Consider the following 18785-nt stretch of genomic DNA (forward strand, 5'->3'; position numbering starts at 1 on the left):
AGACATAGATAGATAGCAGCAAGCCGTAGAGGCATCGGTTAGCGTGAGTTAGCATTATATTTCATTGCATTCCACTACACATTGCATTGCTCTATACAATTGAATTTCACTATACGTAGTATTTCAATTTCCCTATACATCCTTAAAGAGAACCCGAGGTGGCTTTGTATAACGTTAGTGTTGCACAGAGGCTGGTTGGGCACACTAACACCAGCCTCTGTTGCCCCATTGTGTGTGTCAAAGACCCCCCTGCTCGCCGCTATCCTCCCCGCAGTGCTGGCGACACGCAGCGCGTCGCCAGCACAATGTTTACCCTAGCGCTGTCTGTCAGCGCCGCTCCCCCGCCTCCTCCGCATCGCCGCTACCCGCCCTCGTCCCTTCCCTCCAATCAGCGTGAGGGAAGGGACGAGGGCGGGTAGCGGCGATGCGGAGGAGGCGGCGGAGCGGCGCTGACAGACAGCGCTAGGGTAAACATTGTGCTGGCGACACGCTGCGTGTCGCCAGCATTGCGGGGGTATAGCGGCGAGCAGGGGGGTCTTTGACACACACGATGGGGCAACAGAGGCTGGTGTTAGTGTGCCCAACCAGCCTCTGTGCCCCACTAACGTTATACAAAGCCACCTCGGGTTCTCTTTAAAGCATCACAGTCCCTAGTGTGACACCGAGATGGTTAGTCTGGTGGGTTGGTTGAACGATCCGCCATGGCACAGACCGCCCCGCAGCTCGTTGGGGCTTGCATTGATGGTAGTATGTGGAGGGAGTTGAGGAGGTTGACCGCCGAGGGGAAGAACGAGTTCCTGTGTCTCGTGGTCTTTGTGGAGATGGCCCGAAGCCTCCGGCCCAGTGGCAGTAGGCTGAAGTAGCGGTGGCCTGGGTGAGAAGGATCATTGGCAATCCTCCGAGCCCTTGATTTCAGTCTGTTGTTGTGTAGCAGGGCAAGAGAGGGAAGGGGGCACCCAACGATCCTCTCCGCTGACCTAATGACCCTCTGAAGTTTGTCATTGGCGGTGGCCCCAGCATACCAGACCAAGATGGAGGAGCAGAGGATTGACTCAATGGTGGCAGTGTAGAAGCTGGTTAGGATTTTTTGAGTCATGCCAAACTTTCTCAGCTGGCGGAGGAAGAAGAGTCTCTGCTGGGCTTTCTGTTGGGTGGCAGTGATGTTGGGCTTCCAGCTGAGATCACTGGAAATTATAGTACCCAGAAGCTGGGCACATGGCACCCTGGCTACCTCGGTGCCGTCAATATAAATAGGGGGCGGGGCAGACTTCCTGAAGTCAATGATTAGCTCAACAGTTTTTGCAGTGTTAAGCACCAGCCTGTTCTCCTTGCTCCAGTTGCAAATACTCTCCACCTGTTGGCGGTACTCCTGGTCGTTGTCCTTGGTGACAAGGCCAATGATGGTGGTGTCATCGGCGAACTTGTTGACCTTTACGGAGTCTGCCTCCGATCTGCAGTTGTTTGTGTAGAGGGAGAACAGCAGTGGTGACAGGATGCAGCCTTGGGGAGCCCCTGTGTTCGTGGTTGCTGCTTGTGAGTGGATATCGCCCAGTCTGACGACTTGGGATCTGTTGGTGAGAAAGTCTGTGATCCATAGTAGGCTTGGATGGACTCCGAGTGCAGCAAGGTCCCGTTGCAGAATGCGTGGGCAGATGGTATTGAAGGCCGAACAGGAGGAGTATTCTAGTATACGTGTCCGGCCTGTCCAGGTGGTCGTTGGTGAGCTCCAAGCAGATATTGATCGCATCATCGGTGGACCTGTTTTCCCTGTAGGCAAACTGGTAGGGGTCTAGGACGGGTGAAGTGGAGAGCTTGAGGTAGGCTAGGACTGCCCGCTCCATGGTTTTCATGATTACGGACGTCAGGGCTACGGGTCTAAAGTTGTTGAGATCGGAGACCCCTTGCTTCTTAGGGACAGGTATGATGGTAGACCTCTTAAAGCAAGTGGGGACTTTGCCTTTCTCCAGGGACTTGGTGAAGATGGCGAAGAGGATGGGAGCAAGTTGCCGACAGCAGGTTTTCAGGCAGGCTGGGGACACTCCGTCGGGGGCTGGAGGCTTTTCTGGCATTAAGTGTTGATAAGAGGCGCAGGACCTCGGCTTCGCTCACCACCGAGGGAGAGGGCAGGTTGTTGTTTGCCGGGCACAAAGGTGGGCTAGCCGGTGTCTGGTTCCCCTCCAGTACTCCCTGGTTCTCGAACCTGCAGTAGAATCTGCTGAGTTCTTCTGCTAGTATCGGGCTGGGTGACGCCTGCTGGGGTTGGGGCTTGTAGTAATTGGCGGCCTTCAGTCCCTTCCATACGGCACGTGAGTTGTTTGAGCACAGGTTGTGTTCCACTCTTTCAGCATACTCTTTCTTGGCAGCTCTCATCTCGCGATTGAGGTCGTTTCTTGCCCTTCTATAGTCCTCTCGGTTGCCGGACCTGTGCGCAGCCTCCTTGCGACTCCGCAGCTGCCGTAGCTTGTTGGTAAACCTCGGCTTGTTGTTCGGGTACAGCTTGAAGGATTTTGCTGGTACACAAGAGTCCTCGCAGAAACTGATGAATAAGGCAACGTTATCTGCCCATTCATTCAAGTTTGGCGCTTTCAGGGCCTTCCAATCGGTGCATTCACAGCAGGCTTGTAGTTTCAGTTTTGCCTCGTTCGACCAGACCTTGATGGACTTAATGGTCGGTTTAGCTGATTCCAGGCGTCTCCTGTAGGTTGGGATAAGGTGGATGAGACAGTGGTCCGGACGAGCCCAGAGCTGCTCGGGGGACTGCTTTGTATGCATCCTTTAGTGCAGTGTAGCAGTGGTCAAGGGTGTTTGGACCACTGGTGGGGCAGGTTACATCCTGGTGATAGCGTGGCATCTCTTGGCGCAGGTTGGCCTTGTTGAAGTCACCCGCGATGATAAACAGTGAATCCGGGAGGGATGTCTCCCACTGCGAGATGGTCTCGCTTAGGACGAGAAGGGCAGATTTGATGTCGGCATCGGGAGGGATGTACACTCCGGCAAGGACATAGGAGGAAAACTCCCTTGGTGAGTATGGCGGCCTACAGTGGATTAGCAGTAGTTCCAGGTCTGGAGAGCACTTCCTAGCGAGTATCGTTTGAGGGGGGCAACATGAGGAGCTGATGTAGAAGCAGATGCCGCCCCCTCTCTTTTTCCCTGAGAGGACAGGGTCCCGATCTGCTCTTATGATGCTGAAGCCCGGGAGAAGGAGAGCGCTCTCGGGGATGTCCTCATGCAGCCATGTTTCTGTGAGGCAGAGGGCCGGGGTATTACTGACGAGGTCCCTCCTGTCACAGAGGAGGCGCAGTTCATCCAGTTTGTTTGGGAGGGATTGGGCATTTGCCAGGAGGACTGAGGTAATGGCTGAGCGTAGGCCCTTCCTCTCCAGCCTCACGCGGGCACCAGCATGGCATCCTCTCCTCCGTTGGCCTGGCCGGAGTCTCAGGGCAGGGTCCAGGACCTGTCGTATGTGGCCCCACAAAAAAGAGAAGCAGACATAACCTGGCCTGCGCAAGGGCAGGATCAACACACAGGCCGTGCAGTCCAGACCATCATCTGTGCAATGCCTAGCAGTGCAAAACAGTCCATCACATGTGCAGTGCAATGCAGTCTGTCACATGAGCAATACAGTCTATCGCATCAACGGTGCGATACAGTCCACATGTGTAGTGCGGTACAGTCCTACACTTGAGCAGGTCAATACAGTCCATCACATGAGCAGTGCAATACAGACCATTACATGAACAGTGCAATACAGTCCATCACATGAGCAGTGCAATACAATCCATCACATGAGCATTGCAATACAGTCCATCATGTGACCAGTGCAATACAGTCCATCACATTGAGCAGTGCAATACAGTCCGTCACATTGAGCAGTGCAATGCAGACCATCCCATGAGCAGTGCAATACAGTCCATCACGTGGGCAGTGCAATACAGTCCATCACATGAGCAGTGCAATAACGTTGGTCCCATGAGCGGTGGTATACGGTGCAAAACAGTGAAATCGCTGCAGCATCCATCACACGAGCAGTGCAGAAGCAGTCTATCGTGTGAGCAGTGTAGCCAGGCAGACAGGCTTGCAGAGAGTCAGCGTCTTACCTCTGGAGCGTGGGTCTGCTGGTCGGGAGCCATAAGGGGCTGGGTCCTTCTTGGCCAACCACAGTTGCAGGGACTGGGCTCCAGCGGTGATGGGCGTTGGGGGGGAACCAGGAGCGATGGGGCTCCAAGCTGTGGTGGGCTGCAGGAGAGGCAGAGGCAGCCCTAGTGGGCGGCTGCCGCGTGCAGTAGCCTCAACCACAACCCTGTTACGGGCCACGTGGGGGGCCTAGTAGGCCACGTGGGGCCTAGTAGTCCAGAGCAGGCAGGAGCCTGGATCGTCAGGTGGCTTCCGGTCTGCAGGCACCCCCAGCCCATGCGTCGCTCCAGGAGCAGAGGGGGACTCCGGTGTGGAGGACACTCTCCACGAGCTCCTGAGTCCGCTCACACACATGGGTGGCCGGAGATGGCTTCGGCAGCAGGCGGCTGGCAGCGGAGCCTAGGAGACAGCGTGCACCGCGAGGCAGATTGTTCACGTGGGTGGCCGTAGATGTGACCGGCGGCTGGCGGCGGAGACTCAGCGTGCTGCGACTGGGTGGCTGGAGATGCGCCGGCAGGCAGCAGTGACCGGGGGTCCTTTCCTTTCCAGCCTCCCGCGGGGGTCCGGCGGCAGGCAGCGGAGTCCAAGGGTCCGGCAGCAGGTAGGCGAGTCCGGGAGTCGTGTACTCCGGGAGTCGGCACCCATCAAGTGGGTGTTCGGAGGTGGTCGGGAAGCGGCGGCGGGATCCCGGATCTAGGAGATGGGTCCCGCAGCAGGCAGCTGGATCCAGCCAGTGCTGGGAGCAGGAGGTCAGTGCGATCCAAAGGGGTGCACAGGGGGCTCCCAAGGTGTGAGCCGAAGCTAACAAAAGGAATAAAGTTAGCGAAGAAAGCGAAGAAAGCAACAGAAAACGAGAAAAAGACATCCATCTCTTTGTCAACATTTGAGATGATTAATTCTACAAGGGTTGAAGGCATTGGGAAGTTCTCCAGAATATTCTTCAAGTATGGCTTTAATGCCTTTATATAGGCTGTTTCAGGTTATATTACCAAACCTTGAAATAAGACTTTCAGATGAAGAGACCTCGATTTACAAACAAAAAATAATAATTAAATTGCTCTAAGCTATCAGATGGTATATTTAGAGCGGTGTCTGGGGATGTGGTATATTAGAAAAAAAGTCAAACACTTTTTCTCCCCCAAAAGTGAGGTGAAAAAAATAACTGTCTTATGGTCCGAATAATAAATTCAGACCGGTGCTTGTATCCCTCTACTAAGCCCTGCGGTAACAGCAATCAGTGAATCCCCCCCGCTCTGTAACCCTGGCGCATCTGTGTTAAAAGGTCATGCCACGAGGAGGGAGTACACTTCCAGGAGACTTGAGCAGCCCAGTGCATCTGGCTCCAGGCATTGTGAGGACACAGGCGGAAGACAAGTAGCCGGCACTGACACTAGGACACCGCTTCAGGACACTGCACTAAAGCCCCAGATTCTCCAATGAGACGCTTAGCTCCAGTGTGCATCCCGATCTCATTAGAACCCTTCCATATATGTGATTAGGTAAGCCCACCGGATGGTCAAACATACTTACCAGTGGGAGAGAGCAAGAACACAGACATGCTATTAAGCACTCTGCCGGCTTACCTAATGACATATGAGGAAGATAGGGATGCACTCTGGAGCGGAGTGGCATTTCATTGGAGGATCGGGGGCTCCAGTGCACTGTTCTCCCGAAGCGGTGTCCTAGTGTCAGCACCGGCTACTTGTCTTACACATGTGTCCTCTCAATTCTGGGAGCCAGACACGCTGGAAGTATCCTCCCTTATCGCTGCATGACCATTCAGTGCAGATGCGCCGGGGATACTGGAGCCGTGGTTACAGAGACACACGTCACACTCCGCAGGCTCACTTCTGCTTTCAGTCCTGGATCAGCGCTTCAATAGAGAGTAATCCGGAGGGGGTGTCACAGCAGGCAAGCCCGCACTTCCAGCTGCTCCCGATATCTGTATGACAGGCGGATCAGCAGAGACCATGCTACTGTCACAGTCCTGGCTGCAGCTTCCGCTCTCTGTCTTGGGACTGCACAACAGGGGCATCTAAGACTCCCACAGCATCCTGCTGTAAGAGGACCGAAATGAAATTTACTCATTCTGCTGTTCTATGGTCACTGAATGGGGTGAGCTTGATTCCTTTGCATATATGCTAAATTATTCTTGGTGGGTTTGGGGATTACTGTAGGTGGGGGTTATTGCAGCTCGGGGGGCAGTGTGATTAGTGTTGGTGGGGGTTATTGCAGTGTGAGGGGCAGTGGGGGTTACTATAGCTTGGGTAAAGAGAGCTGGGGGGGCAGGGGTGTAGGGGGCGTTAGGAAACAGCTACAGGATGACCTGCACCATGGACGCACGAGGTGTAGAATTTTTACCCAGTATTTGTCCTCCAAACCCAGGTGTGTCTTATGGCCCCAAAAAACGGTATATACTCGGTATATACTCAAATAGTAACACAAATTTATGAGACGCAAACTGTCCTCTCACCTCAAAGGACAACTGTAACGAGAGGCATATGGAGCCTGCCATATTTATTTCCTGTTAAACAATACTACCGTGTTTCCCCGAAAATAAGACAGTGTCTTATATTAATTTTTGCTCCAAAAAATGTGCTAGGGCTTATTTTCAGGGGAGGTCTTGTTTTGGGAGAAACACACTAAGGAAGAACACATGGCTATTGGGATATCTTAAACAGCAGTATTTGTGCACAATATGTGAGTTTTATACAACATCTGAATCTCACTTAACATTTGCTGATAAAAGACAAATGATAGAGTACAATGGCAAAGTCACTGTACTATTTACTGAGGTTCAGAATTCTACTCCCAGAGTCACACTCTTATCTAACTCAGATCTATAGTAAGGAGAGGACAGGCACATTGCTTGAGATTCCTGCCACTGCTGTATTGTCTGAGGCACAAGCTGAGCAGTAGAGAGAGGACAGCTAGCATATGCAGCTAAATCACACATCTTTCTCCTTACTTACGGTGGCCACACACCATACAATTTTTTAAATATCTGTTCAATTTAAGAATTGCAATCAATTTTTCTGACTGATTGTAACATTTCAAAAATATGACCAATGTACCACACACCTAAGTTAAATTTTTTCCTCAATTATGATAAAAATGATTGGAAACTCAGAGAAAATTGCTAGGGTGTGTATATTAATAAATTTACAATCCAACACACACCATACAATCTTTAGTAGAAATTGAAGAGAAATATCTGGCATTCCGGATCGATTTGAATCGAAAAAAAGGGAAATCCGATCGGATTTTTCAGTCGAATGAAAAAAAAGCTTTTGATTTTTTAGAGATACGATCGTTTTTATCGAAGTACTGTAAAATCGGATCATTTTATTGTATCGTGTGTGGCCACCTTAACTCTGCTGAGCCTATGGTAGCAAACTGGTGCTGGCAGAAACTCCCTCTGCACAGTCTCCATCTTCCTCACACACGCAGCAGCTCTTTCTCACACCCTCCCACTGTCCCATAGCAAATAATAGAGATGACAGTAGCCAGCACATCTCGCTCACCATGGGGGGGGGGGGGGGCTTACAGAGGGGAGGGGAGAGAGTGGTGGATGGGAAGGGACAGAGACAGCCGAGGCTGACATTGTCCAGGGATGAGTCCATCCACACACTGCTTCCCTGGCTGCTTCTTCCTATTGCACAGCTGTGTCCCCTCCTCTCTGCCACTAGGGCTTATTTTCAGGGTAGGTGCTTACATTTCCCGCCTGCTTGAAATCTGAGCTAGGTTTTACTTTCGGGGGAGGTTTTACTTTCAGGGAAACACGGCAGCTGTCTGGTGGACCTGCTGGTCTATTTGGCTGCAGTAGTGTCTGAATCACAACCCAGAAACAAGTATGCAGGTAAACTTGTCAGGTCGGACAATAATGTCAGAAACACCAGATCTGCATATGCTTGTTCAGGTTCTATAGCTAAACGTATTAGAGGCAGAGTATCACCAGGATAGCCAGGCAACTGGTGGTGTTTAAAAGAAAATCAATATGGCAGCCTCCATATCCCTTTCGCTACAGTTGTCCTTCAGATTACTCTCCCAGTATCAATGCCTGTATAGCACAGCTGGCACCACCTGCCTTTCCTGCTCCCCCTGGTTAAAAGTAGAATCCTCCCTTTGATGATCCACATTGAAGAGTATACGGCAGCAGGGTGTGCTGGTGAAGTAGTGTTTATCTATGCTTACTGCATTCCAATAACCAAACTTCTTTCTCTAGCCAATGGCTCCTTCTCAGCCTCTACCCACGGCTGTCTGTGACTGATGTGTCCTACCATACCTGAAGCAAACTTTATCAGTGGCTTTGTATTGAGAAATATCACAGGAGAAGCCTCACTTCAACCAGTGGGGGAGGCAGAAGGGCCCAGCTGTACATGGGTACAGGAGAAGGAGTGACTAGAAAACTGCTGTCTTCATGAAGTGACCACAATAGTGGTGGCAGTTTGGGCACTGTCAATGTTACCGAAAGGAAGGGAATGTCAGTGGAATGCTGGTGGGGGTCAGAGGTTGTTTTATAGCCAAGTCAAACGTAATAATCAGTTTTCTTTATATAAAAATATATTCAAATTGATTTATATTCATGGATACACAATATACAAAATAAGTATGGATTAGCAAACCAATAATAATCACAAATGGACCCTGAAGAAAGTGGTCTTTTAATTGAAATGTTGGACATCTCCAGACCTCTTTGCACTAAAAAAAAAACAAAAAAAAAAACATATATCTGGACACAACCCTTTAAGTTAGGACATTTACATAAGTTATTAGGAAGATGCTAAAGGGGGTGTGGCCAGAGAAATAGCAAAAAATAGTTAACCCTTTGCACACTCACATGCAAATGTTCGAACAAATGCATTCACAGGAATCAATTATCCAGGCACCACTGCTATCCCTACAGTTAAAGGGATACTGTAGGGGGGTCAGGGGAAAATGAGTTGAACTTACCCGGGGCTTCTAACGGTCCCCCGCAGACATCCTGTGTTGGCGCAGCCACTCACCGATGCTCCGGCCCCGCCTCCGTTTCACTTCTGGAACTTCAGACTTTAAAGTCTGAAAACCACTGCGCCTGCGTTGCCGTGTCCTCGATACACTCTTGGTGACATCAGCGGAAGCGAGGACACAGGCATGCAGGCGCAGTGGTTTTCTGACTTTAAAGTCAGAAATTCCAGAAGTGAACTGGAGGCGGGGCCGGAGCATCAGTGAGTGGCTGCGCCAACCCAGGATGTCTGCGGGGGACCATTAGAAGCCCCGGGTAAGTTCAGCTCATTTTCCCCCGACCCCCCTACAGTATCCCTTTAAGTTAAAAGCCGGGGTCTTAATTACAAAAGAATGCATTCCCTTGCGTAGTCACCTGCACTACGCAGAAGTACCCAGGTATTCGTATGAAACATTCATTGCATCAAACCTATCTAAAAGATTAGGAGCATATATCCTGGCGTCCTCTCCTGGGACAGATACAGTGGTTAGCAAAAGTATTCGGCCCCGTTAAAGGTTTCCACATTTTGTCATATTCCTGCCACAAACATGAATCAATTTTATTGGAATTCCATGTGAAAGACCAATACAAGGTGGTGTACACGTGAGAAGTGGAACGAAAATCATACATGATTCCAAACATTTAAAAAAAAACAAAAAAAAACTGCAAAATGGGTTGCGCGCAATTATTCAGCCCCCTGAGTCAATACTTTGTAGAACCACCTTTTGCTGCAGTTACAGCTGCCAGTCTTTTAGGGTATGTCTCTACCAGCTTTGCACATCTAGAGACTGAAATCCTTGCCCATTCTTCTTTGCAAAACAGCTCCAGCTCAGTCAGATTAGATGGACAGCGTTTGTGAACAGCAGTTTTCTGATCTTGCCACAGATTCTCGATTAGATTTAGATCTGGACTTTGACTGGTCCATTCTATCACATGGATATGTTTTGTTTTAAACCATTCCATTGTTGCCCTGGCTTTATGTTTAGGGTCGTTGTCCTGCTGGAAGGTAAACCTCCGGCCCCAGTCTCAAGTCTTTTGCAGACTCCAAGAGGTTTTCTTCCAAGATTGCCCTGTATTTGGCTCCATCCACCCTCCCATCAACTCTGACCAGCTTCCCTGTCCCTGCTGAAGAGAAGCACCCCCAGAGCATGATGCTGCCACCACCATATTTGACAGTGGGGTGGTATGTTCAGAGTGATGTGCAGTGTTAGTTTTACGCCACACATAGCATTTTGGCCAAAAAGTTCCATTTTGGTCTCATCTGACCAGAGCACCTTTTCCCACATGTTTGCTGTGTCCCCCACATCGCTTGTGGCAAACTGCAAACGGGACTTCCTATGCTTTTCTGATAACAATGGCTTAAAAAGACAAGTGAGACAAAGAAACCGAGAGCCCAATATGGTGTAGTATGTTAGTAGTCAGAATGGGGATGAATGAAAAAGTAAAGGTAGATGTACTCACAAGTCTGGGTTACCGCAAAGGCAACCACTGTAAATGCAGGTGGGGACAATTAGAACCTGACCCCACTCAGGTATTTAAGATGTTGCTCTCTGTAGACAGGAAAATGGGGAAAACACCCCTCCACCATGGGTGGACTATTCAGCAATAAAAACAATAATAACAGAGGCGCTAGCAAGTGTAAAATAGTTAAAATCCGCTTAAAAGGAGTGGTGTAGGTGGAAACACCTCTCAGGTACAAAATAGACCAACCAATAGGCTGTTAATTAATAACAGTGATATTTATTGGGGATTTCTCCAGGCATGCATCGCGTTTCACGGGCAAAGTTCCCGCTTCATCGGGGGGGGGGGGGGGGGGGGGGGGGGGAAGAGACAAAAAAGGAAAATATGGCAGGGGACGCTTGATTTACAGAAAAGACAATATGTGCAAAATATGTAAAATATTTCTATAGATAAAAATCATTTTTTGATATTCTTACCATAAACTGAATCATAGGAGTACATAACATATCCAGATATGAGAAAATAAATGCCATTTGGAACATGCTAATATCAAGTTGTACATACTGCTCTTTGAAATATGATCCACTCATTACAATTCCACTATAAACAGTTCTCAATACCAACTCCAAATTAAGTAGATCCTAGACCAAACCAGTAGCGCTACCTAACTTTTACAATAGGAAAAGCATGGTGTGGCATGTGTGTCGCATCCGCTCTGACGGAGGTGTTGCGGGCGTAACGTCTGTAACGAACATGTTATGATATGTGGGCAGACGCATGCGCAGTGATTGTAAAGGCTGCAATCGCCATTTATACTGGGGGCTGTAGTCCGTAATGTTAGTAAGGGGAAGATTGTTCTATCGTTCCGATATGTTCGTTACAGACGTTACGCCCGCAACACCTCCGTCAGAGCGGATGAGACATTGCGTCCGCATCCGCCCTCACTAACAGCCCATGTTGCGTCCTAAATAACAGGGAACGCTGCCCGGCTCACTACACGACCGGAAGTCGTCATTGCGACGCTCCCGGCACATACTTCCGCCCACAATTAGAGTTCATCTTGGCGCCGACTGGTTGTTATATAACTCGGAGGCAACATCAGAAACCCACATTGAGGCGCTTGATCCAGAACTGGACTTTTCACTGGTAAGCTATCTTTATACACACATGCCACACCATGCTTTTCCTATTGTAAAAGTTAGGTAGCGCTACTGGTTTGGTCTAGGATCTACTTAATTTGGAGTTGGTATTGAGAACTGTTTATAGTGGAATTGTAATGAGTGGATCATATTTCAAAGAGCAGTATGTACAACTTGATATTAGCATGTTCCAAATGGCATTTATTTTCTCATATCTGGATATGTTATGTACTCCTATGATTCAGTTTATGGTAAGAATATCAAAAAAAAGATTTTTATCTATAGAAATGTTTTACATATTTTGCACATATTGTCTTTTCTGTAAATCAAGCGTCCCCTGCCATATTTTCCTTTTTTGTCTCTTCCCCCCCCCCAGTGTTTCTCCTATCCGATTTGCCTGATGAAGCGGGAACTTCGCCCGTGAAACGCATTGCATGCCTGGAGAAATCCCCAATAAATATCACTGTTATTAATTAACAGCCTACTGGTTGGTCTATTTTGTACCTGAGAGGTGTTTCCACCTACACCACTCCTTTTAAGCGGATTTTAACTATTTTACACTTGCTGGCGCCTCTGTTATTATTGTTTTTATTTCTGATAACAATGGCTTTCTTCTTGTCGCTCTTCCATAAGAGCCAACTTTGCGCAGTGCACGACTAATAGTTGCCCTATGAACAGATTCCCCCACCTGAGCTGTAGATCTCTGCAGCTCGTATGGGCCTCTTGACTGCATTTCTGATCAGCACTCTCCTTGTTCGGCCTGTGTGTTTAGGTGGACGGCCTTGTCTTGGTAGGTTTTCAGTTGTGCCATACTCCTTCCATTTCTGAATGATCGTTTGAACAGTGCTCTGTGGGATGTTCAAGGCTTTGGAAATCTTTTTGTAGCCTTAGCCTGCTTTAAATTTCCTCAATAATTTTGTTGTTGCTCCCAATATTCTCTTATACAACCTCTAAGGCCGTCACAGAGCAGCTGTATTTGTACTGACATTAGATTACACACAGGTGCACTCTATTTAGCCATTAGTACTCATCAGGCAATGTCTATGGGCAACTGACTGCACTCAGACCAAAGGGGGCTGAATAATTACGCACAACCCACTTTGCAGTTATTTATTTGTAAAAAATGTTTGGAATCATGTATGATTTTCGTTTCACTTCTCACGTGTACACCACTTTGTGTTGGTCTTTCACGTGGAATTCCAATAAAATTGATTCAGGTTTGTGGCAGTAATATGACAAAATGTGGAAAACTTCAAGGGGGCCGAATACTTTTGCAAACCACTGTGGTGCATCAAATTAAACTCACAAGGGAGCTAACAAAATATATTAATGTCCACTAAGCACACACCAGCATATGCTGTGTGCGTATTGGCAATGGTCACAGACAGGGGAAAGAGGGAGTCCACTAGATTAAACCCTGGCCACAAGAGTCAGTTACAAGAAAAAACACATGCACTGAAACGGTTCTCAACAAGGGTAATTGCACATTATCTACGCTCTGCTGTATTTTGGGTTCTATCTGGACTTTCGCTACTATAGGAGGGATATACTTCTGCAATGTTTCATAGAAAACTACTGGATTTTTAAGATGGCCTTTTGTTAAGTGCCATTGCGGTTCTCTGTACTATTTTGCTTTCAGAAGGCGGAAGGTATTTTTTGGTTAGTGTATAAATCATGTATCTATATACTGATGAAGTAGTATAGCATAGATCTTATAATAAAAAATACATACCCACAACTCTAAACTTTATAATTTTACATGGAAGAGCCCTTCCTGCATATTTGTCAGCGTTGCTTTCATTTAATACAACCTGTAACTTCAAAGTATAATCACCAAGCTTTGTAATGTTCTCTGCAACAAAAGAAAGTAAAATCATTGTGCATATGAAACAAAATTAGGAAGAGGGTGTAAAAATACATTGGATAACTATGAATATTGCATAAATAAACAAAACATACCCATTTTCTTAAACCAGTAGGGCCACGTTCCACCATGCTGACTTATGTGTGAAATAATTTCGCTATCTCCACCTGGTGCTTAAATACAAACAAACAAACATTAACAGAGTATTGCTTCCTACAATATATAAAAAACGTAAATCCAACAACTGATATCACCTTCAATATTTTCAGATTCAGCAAACCATCAGTTCTTGAAGCTGAGGCTTGAACAACCAAGAAGTATAACAGTAATGTAGATCAGCGCACAGGATTTTGATATGCATGTGAAGGAGCCCTTCATTAAAAGGTACATTGGAGCGGAAAATGAGATCTACTTACCTAGGGCTTGCTCCAGCCCCTGTCAGCTGATACGTCCCTCGCTTCAGCTCCGGTGTCCTCGGATCCCCTCTGTTGGAGATGCCGGCCTTACCAGGTCGGCATCTACTGCACCTGTGCCGCTCTCGATCACGCTGACGTGGTCTGGGTGTGCTGTGCGCCAACGTCAGGGATTCCTTGACACCGGAGCTGTGGCGAGGGACAAATCAGCTGCCAGGGGCTGGAGGAAGCCCCGGTAAGTAGTTTTTTTTTTTAACAGCTTGGGTGTAACCTTTAAGTCAGAGTTTCCAAAGCCTTTCCTCAAGGCCCACTAACAGTACATGTTTTGCAAACAACCGTAAGCTTGAACAGGTGGGGTAATTAGTGTCTCAGCAGAGCCGATTAACTACCTGTGTGGATTTCCACAAAACATTGCACGGTTGGTGGGCCTTGAGGACAGGGTTGGGGAACACTGCTTTAAGTAGCCACTTATTTTCAATTTTTTGGATTTCCCAAAAGGCGTCATAAAATAATAATCAAGGGTGGTCACAATTATCCAATTACTTCCTTTAACCACTTGAGGACCACAGTCTTTCTACCCCTTAAAGCGGTATCGTCACCATAAAAATCAAATTTCAACAGCAACTGGTCTGAGTGTATTAGGTGATAAAGATGCTAATCCTGCATTCAAAACGTTTTATGCTGTTATGATTTGGAGTTATAACATACTTAAAGAGCACTGGCCGTTTAGTAGTCGTGCCAAAGAATTGCATGCTGGGTGTTATGATCTATAATCTATTCCTCCTCTTTCCTTTATTTCCCTGCCAGCTGCTTATCTGAAACCTAATCCCCTACTCACTTGCGTTTACAAGCAAGGCTGAGGCGACTCAGCGATTGGAGGAGACAAGAAAAAAAAAGTAAAGGGCTGAAATGACATCACGAGTTAGCCTTAACTGTGGGCAAAAGACATGGCCCCCACCACTAACAGAATTCTCGCCATTTACTATATAACATTCATTGAAATCAAAATGTGGACAGTATAATACATGTGTTATGTAAGTAGATCAAGTATTTGTCACTTATAGATGTGTTTTTTCCCCCTGGCATAGTATGGCTGATCCTACTGCTTTAAGGACCAGAGCCTTTTTTTCCATTCAGACCACTGAAGCTTTCACGGTTTATTGCTCGGTCATACAACCTACCATCTAAATGAATTTTCCCTACTTTTCTTGTCACTAATACAGCTTTCTTTTGGTGCATTTTGATTGCTGCTGCGATTTTTAGTTTTTATTATATCACTCAAAAAAGACATGAATTTTGTCAAAAAAATGTTTTTTTTTTAACTTTCTGTGCTGACATTTTTCAAATAAAGTAAAATTTCTATATACATTTTTGTCCAAATTTATTCTGCTACATGTCTTTGATAAAAAAAAAAAAAACAATCAGTGTATATTTATTGGTTTGGGTAAAAGTTATAGCGTTTACAAACTATGGTGCCAAAAGTGAATTTTCCCATTTTGAAGCAACTCTGACTTTTCTGAACACCTGTCAGGTTTCATGAGGTGCTAAAATTCCAGGATAGTATAAATTCCCCCCAAATGACCCCATTTTGAAAAGAAGACATCCCAAAGTATTCACTAAGAGTCATGGTCAGTTCATAGAAGATTTTATTTTTTGTCACAAGTTAGCGGAAAATGACACTTTGAAACAAAAATAAAACAAAAACAAAAAAAGTTTCCATTTCTGCTAACTTGTGACAAAAAAAAAAAAAAAAGAAATCTGCCACGGACTCACCATGCCCCTCTCTGAATACCTTGGGGTGTTTACTTTCCAAAATGGGGTCATTTGTGGGGTGTTTACAGTCCTGGCATTTTGGGGGGTGCTAAATTGTATGCACCCCTGTAAAGCCTAAAGGTGCTCATAAGATGTTGGGCCCCTTAGCGCACCTAGGCTGCAAAAAAGTGCCACACATGTGGTATTGCCGTACTCAGGAGAAGTAGTATAATGTGTTTTGTGGTGCATTTTTACACATGCCCATGCTGGGTGGGAGAAATATCTCAGTAAATGACAATTTTTTTTTTTACACACAATTGTCCATTTACAGAGATATTTCTCCCACTCAGCATGGGCATGTGCAAAAATACACCCCAAAACACGTTATACTACTTCCCCTGAGTACGGCGATACCACATGTGTAACACTTTTTTGTAGCCTAGGTGCGCTAAGGTGATTGACAGGTGATCAGTGCGTGATTACAGGGAAGAATAGATGTATACAGTACACAGGGGGGAGGGGGGTCTGGGGAGGATCTGAGGGTGTGTGTGTGTGTGTGTGGGGGGGGGGGGGGCGATCAGGTGCCCGCAAGGGGCAGGTTAGGGTCTGATGTGATGGGTGTTAGTGACAGGGGGTGATTGATGGGTGATTAATAGGGGAGAATAGATGTATACAATACACGGGGGGGGGGGGGCTGGGAAGGATCTGAGGGTGTGGGGGGTGAGCAGGAGCCCCTAGGGGGAAGTTAGGACCTAATCTAAAAAAATAGCGTTTTCAGATAGTGACAGGGAGTGATTGATGGGTGATTAGGGGGGTGATTGGGTGCAAACAGGGGTCTGGGGGGTGGACAGGGGGGGGGTCTGAGGGGTGCTTTGGGCAATCGGAGGGAAGGGGGGGGCAGTTCAGTGTTATTGGGTGCACAGTAGGAGGGCTGCAGTCTGCCCTGGGACCACCAGGGCAGGAGGCAGCCTGTATAATACGCTTTGTATACAATACAAAGCATATTATACGCTTGTATTGCGGCAGATAGGGGGTTAACAACCCACCGTCGCTTTAGTACGGCCGGCGGGATGTTGTCGCGGGTGGGCGGAGCCTGTTGCCAGGGGCAGCGCGCGTCACCAGTGTGCAGGCTGCTGGTAGTGGCCGTCACTGTTATTTTCTTGCTAACCTATTGTAAATATGTGAATTATATAATGTATTTATTATGTTGAGCACTTTGTTACTATATCATTAGGGCACGTATCTCTCCGGACGAAGTTTACAATTGAGGAAATGAAACATGTTGAGTTTGGTGTAGGGTTTTAATGAATACTAGTGTGAACTAGGAGGATGGTCTTGTGACCCTAAACTCTTACCTCCAGTGCACTTTTTCGCATTAATGCCATATGGTCAGCAAATTGGATTATTTTTAATGTAACTTAATTAAAAGTTAAGTTTTATTACTTTTCTAATAGGGTATATCAAATGTTTTTGTAGTTCTAATCAGGTGTGTTTCTGTGCATTATATGCAGACCCAACTTCTGTGTGCTAAGAGGATTCTTAGAACCCACCTCGGGTTCTCTTTAATGATTTATCACCAAGGAGATAACAGGAAAAAAACGTTTGTGCCCATTGAAAAAAAAACACTCTGATACAACCATCAAGTGGACAAGAAGCATAACAAGGGAAAGAACAGCTATTGCACTATCCTATTTACTTACTATGCAACAGCACTTTCAGCTCCACCAAAAGTTTCTTTGAAGCGCCATGACTTGTACCTGGAAGCTTCTGCATTGCTTCTCCCTTCTTATTCAAAATCTCAATCCTCATTGCTCCTAAAAGCATAAAAACTAGTCTGGTTAGAAATAAGTGATTGATGCTCTGAAAGGTTTTCTTTAATCACTAGATGTTTACAGAAAGTTAAAACAATACAGTATACTATAAACAGCCCTTTTTCTGGAATTGCTATACCTTCCAGAATCTGCAGCACTGCAGACCCCCTGACATTGCATGATCTGCTGCATGCTCTTAAAGGGAACCTAAACTGAGAAGCATATGGATTTTTCCTTTTAAAATAATACCAGTTGCCTGACTTTCCTGCTGAACCCGTGTCTCTAATACTTTCAGCCACAGCCCCTGAACAAGCATGCAGATCAGGTGCTCTGACTGAAGTTGGAATGGATTAGCTGCATGCTAGTTTCAGGTGTTTGATTCACCCACTACTGCAGCCAAAGAGATCAGCAGGACTGACGGGCAACTGGTATTGTTTAAAAGGAAACATCCATATCCCTCTCAGTTTAGGTTCCCTTTAAAGGGCCCATACAGTAATAGAAGGCCACCCATCGACCATCAAATAGATCACTCTCTGATCAAAGAGGGATCTATCAGCTGTCCACAGATTTTTAATAGATTTCAGCAATAAATCTATTGAAAATCTTTGGAGCTGCTGCTACCTGCCGGACCCCCCAGGGCTCCAACAACTGCTCATCCTGGGTGTTGTCAGCGGACCCTCACCAGTCCGTCAGCATTCCTCCTCCTGCATCTTCCTTCCATACTACAGCGCTCCTCCTTGTGTCTTCTCTCCTGGGGTGCCTGTGACATGTGACAAGCACAAGAAGGCAAACCACTAGAGGCCCGGTATTTATGCCAACATTCTTCTAATTATTGACCTCTAGTGTTCATCACATGATGCAGGCGCCACAGGAGAGAAGAACCAGCGAGGAGATCCTTGTCATGGAGAAAAAAAAACTGTGAATGGAGGAGGCATGCCAGAACCGGGAAGAGAGTTAGCTCTACTGCCAACACTCTGCTTCGGTCACCCACAAATCGATAGCTGCTATCACAGAATGCTGACCAACCGCCAATCTGTATCTTCCATCAAACGCGATCTATGGATTTGGGCTAAAAATTGATTGACCAGGAATAGCTTGCAGCATCGATTTCTAGCAGATTCTATTACAGTGATTGAATCTACTGCATATCAATGGGAAAAATTTGACAAGTGAATGGCCACCTTTAGATTCACAAGCATAGATAATCACGTGTCAACTCTAATGGTG

General features: G+C 46.8%; 1 protein-coding gene across 2 annotated transcripts in view; it reads right to left on the bottom strand.

Annotated features, from left to right (window-relative positions):
• Nucleotides 1–18785, bottom strand: part of SMCHD1 (structural maintenance of chromosomes flexible hinge domain containing 1) — a 214373-nt gene that overhangs the window by 109524 nt on the left and 86064 nt on the right. For both annotated transcript variants that reach the window (XM_068237225.1, XM_068237226.1), the window contains exons 17-19: nucleotides 17448–17561; nucleotides 13678–13755; nucleotides 13451–13570 (exon numbers count right to left, since the gene is read on the bottom strand). In XM_068237225.1, the coding sequence (XP_068093326.1) occupies nucleotides 13451–13570; nucleotides 13678–13755; nucleotides 17448–17561 (312 nt within the window). The remainder of the gene's footprint in view (nucleotides 1–13450; nucleotides 13571–13677; nucleotides 13756–17447; nucleotides 17562–18785) is intronic.

Source organism: Hyperolius riggenbachi, chromosome 5 (assembly GCF_040937935.1).
Source record: "Hyperolius riggenbachi isolate aHypRig1 chromosome 5, aHypRig1.pri, whole genome shotgun sequence".
NCBI classification, from domain to species: domain Eukaryota; kingdom Metazoa; phylum Chordata; class Amphibia; order Anura; family Hyperoliidae; genus Hyperolius; species Hyperolius riggenbachi.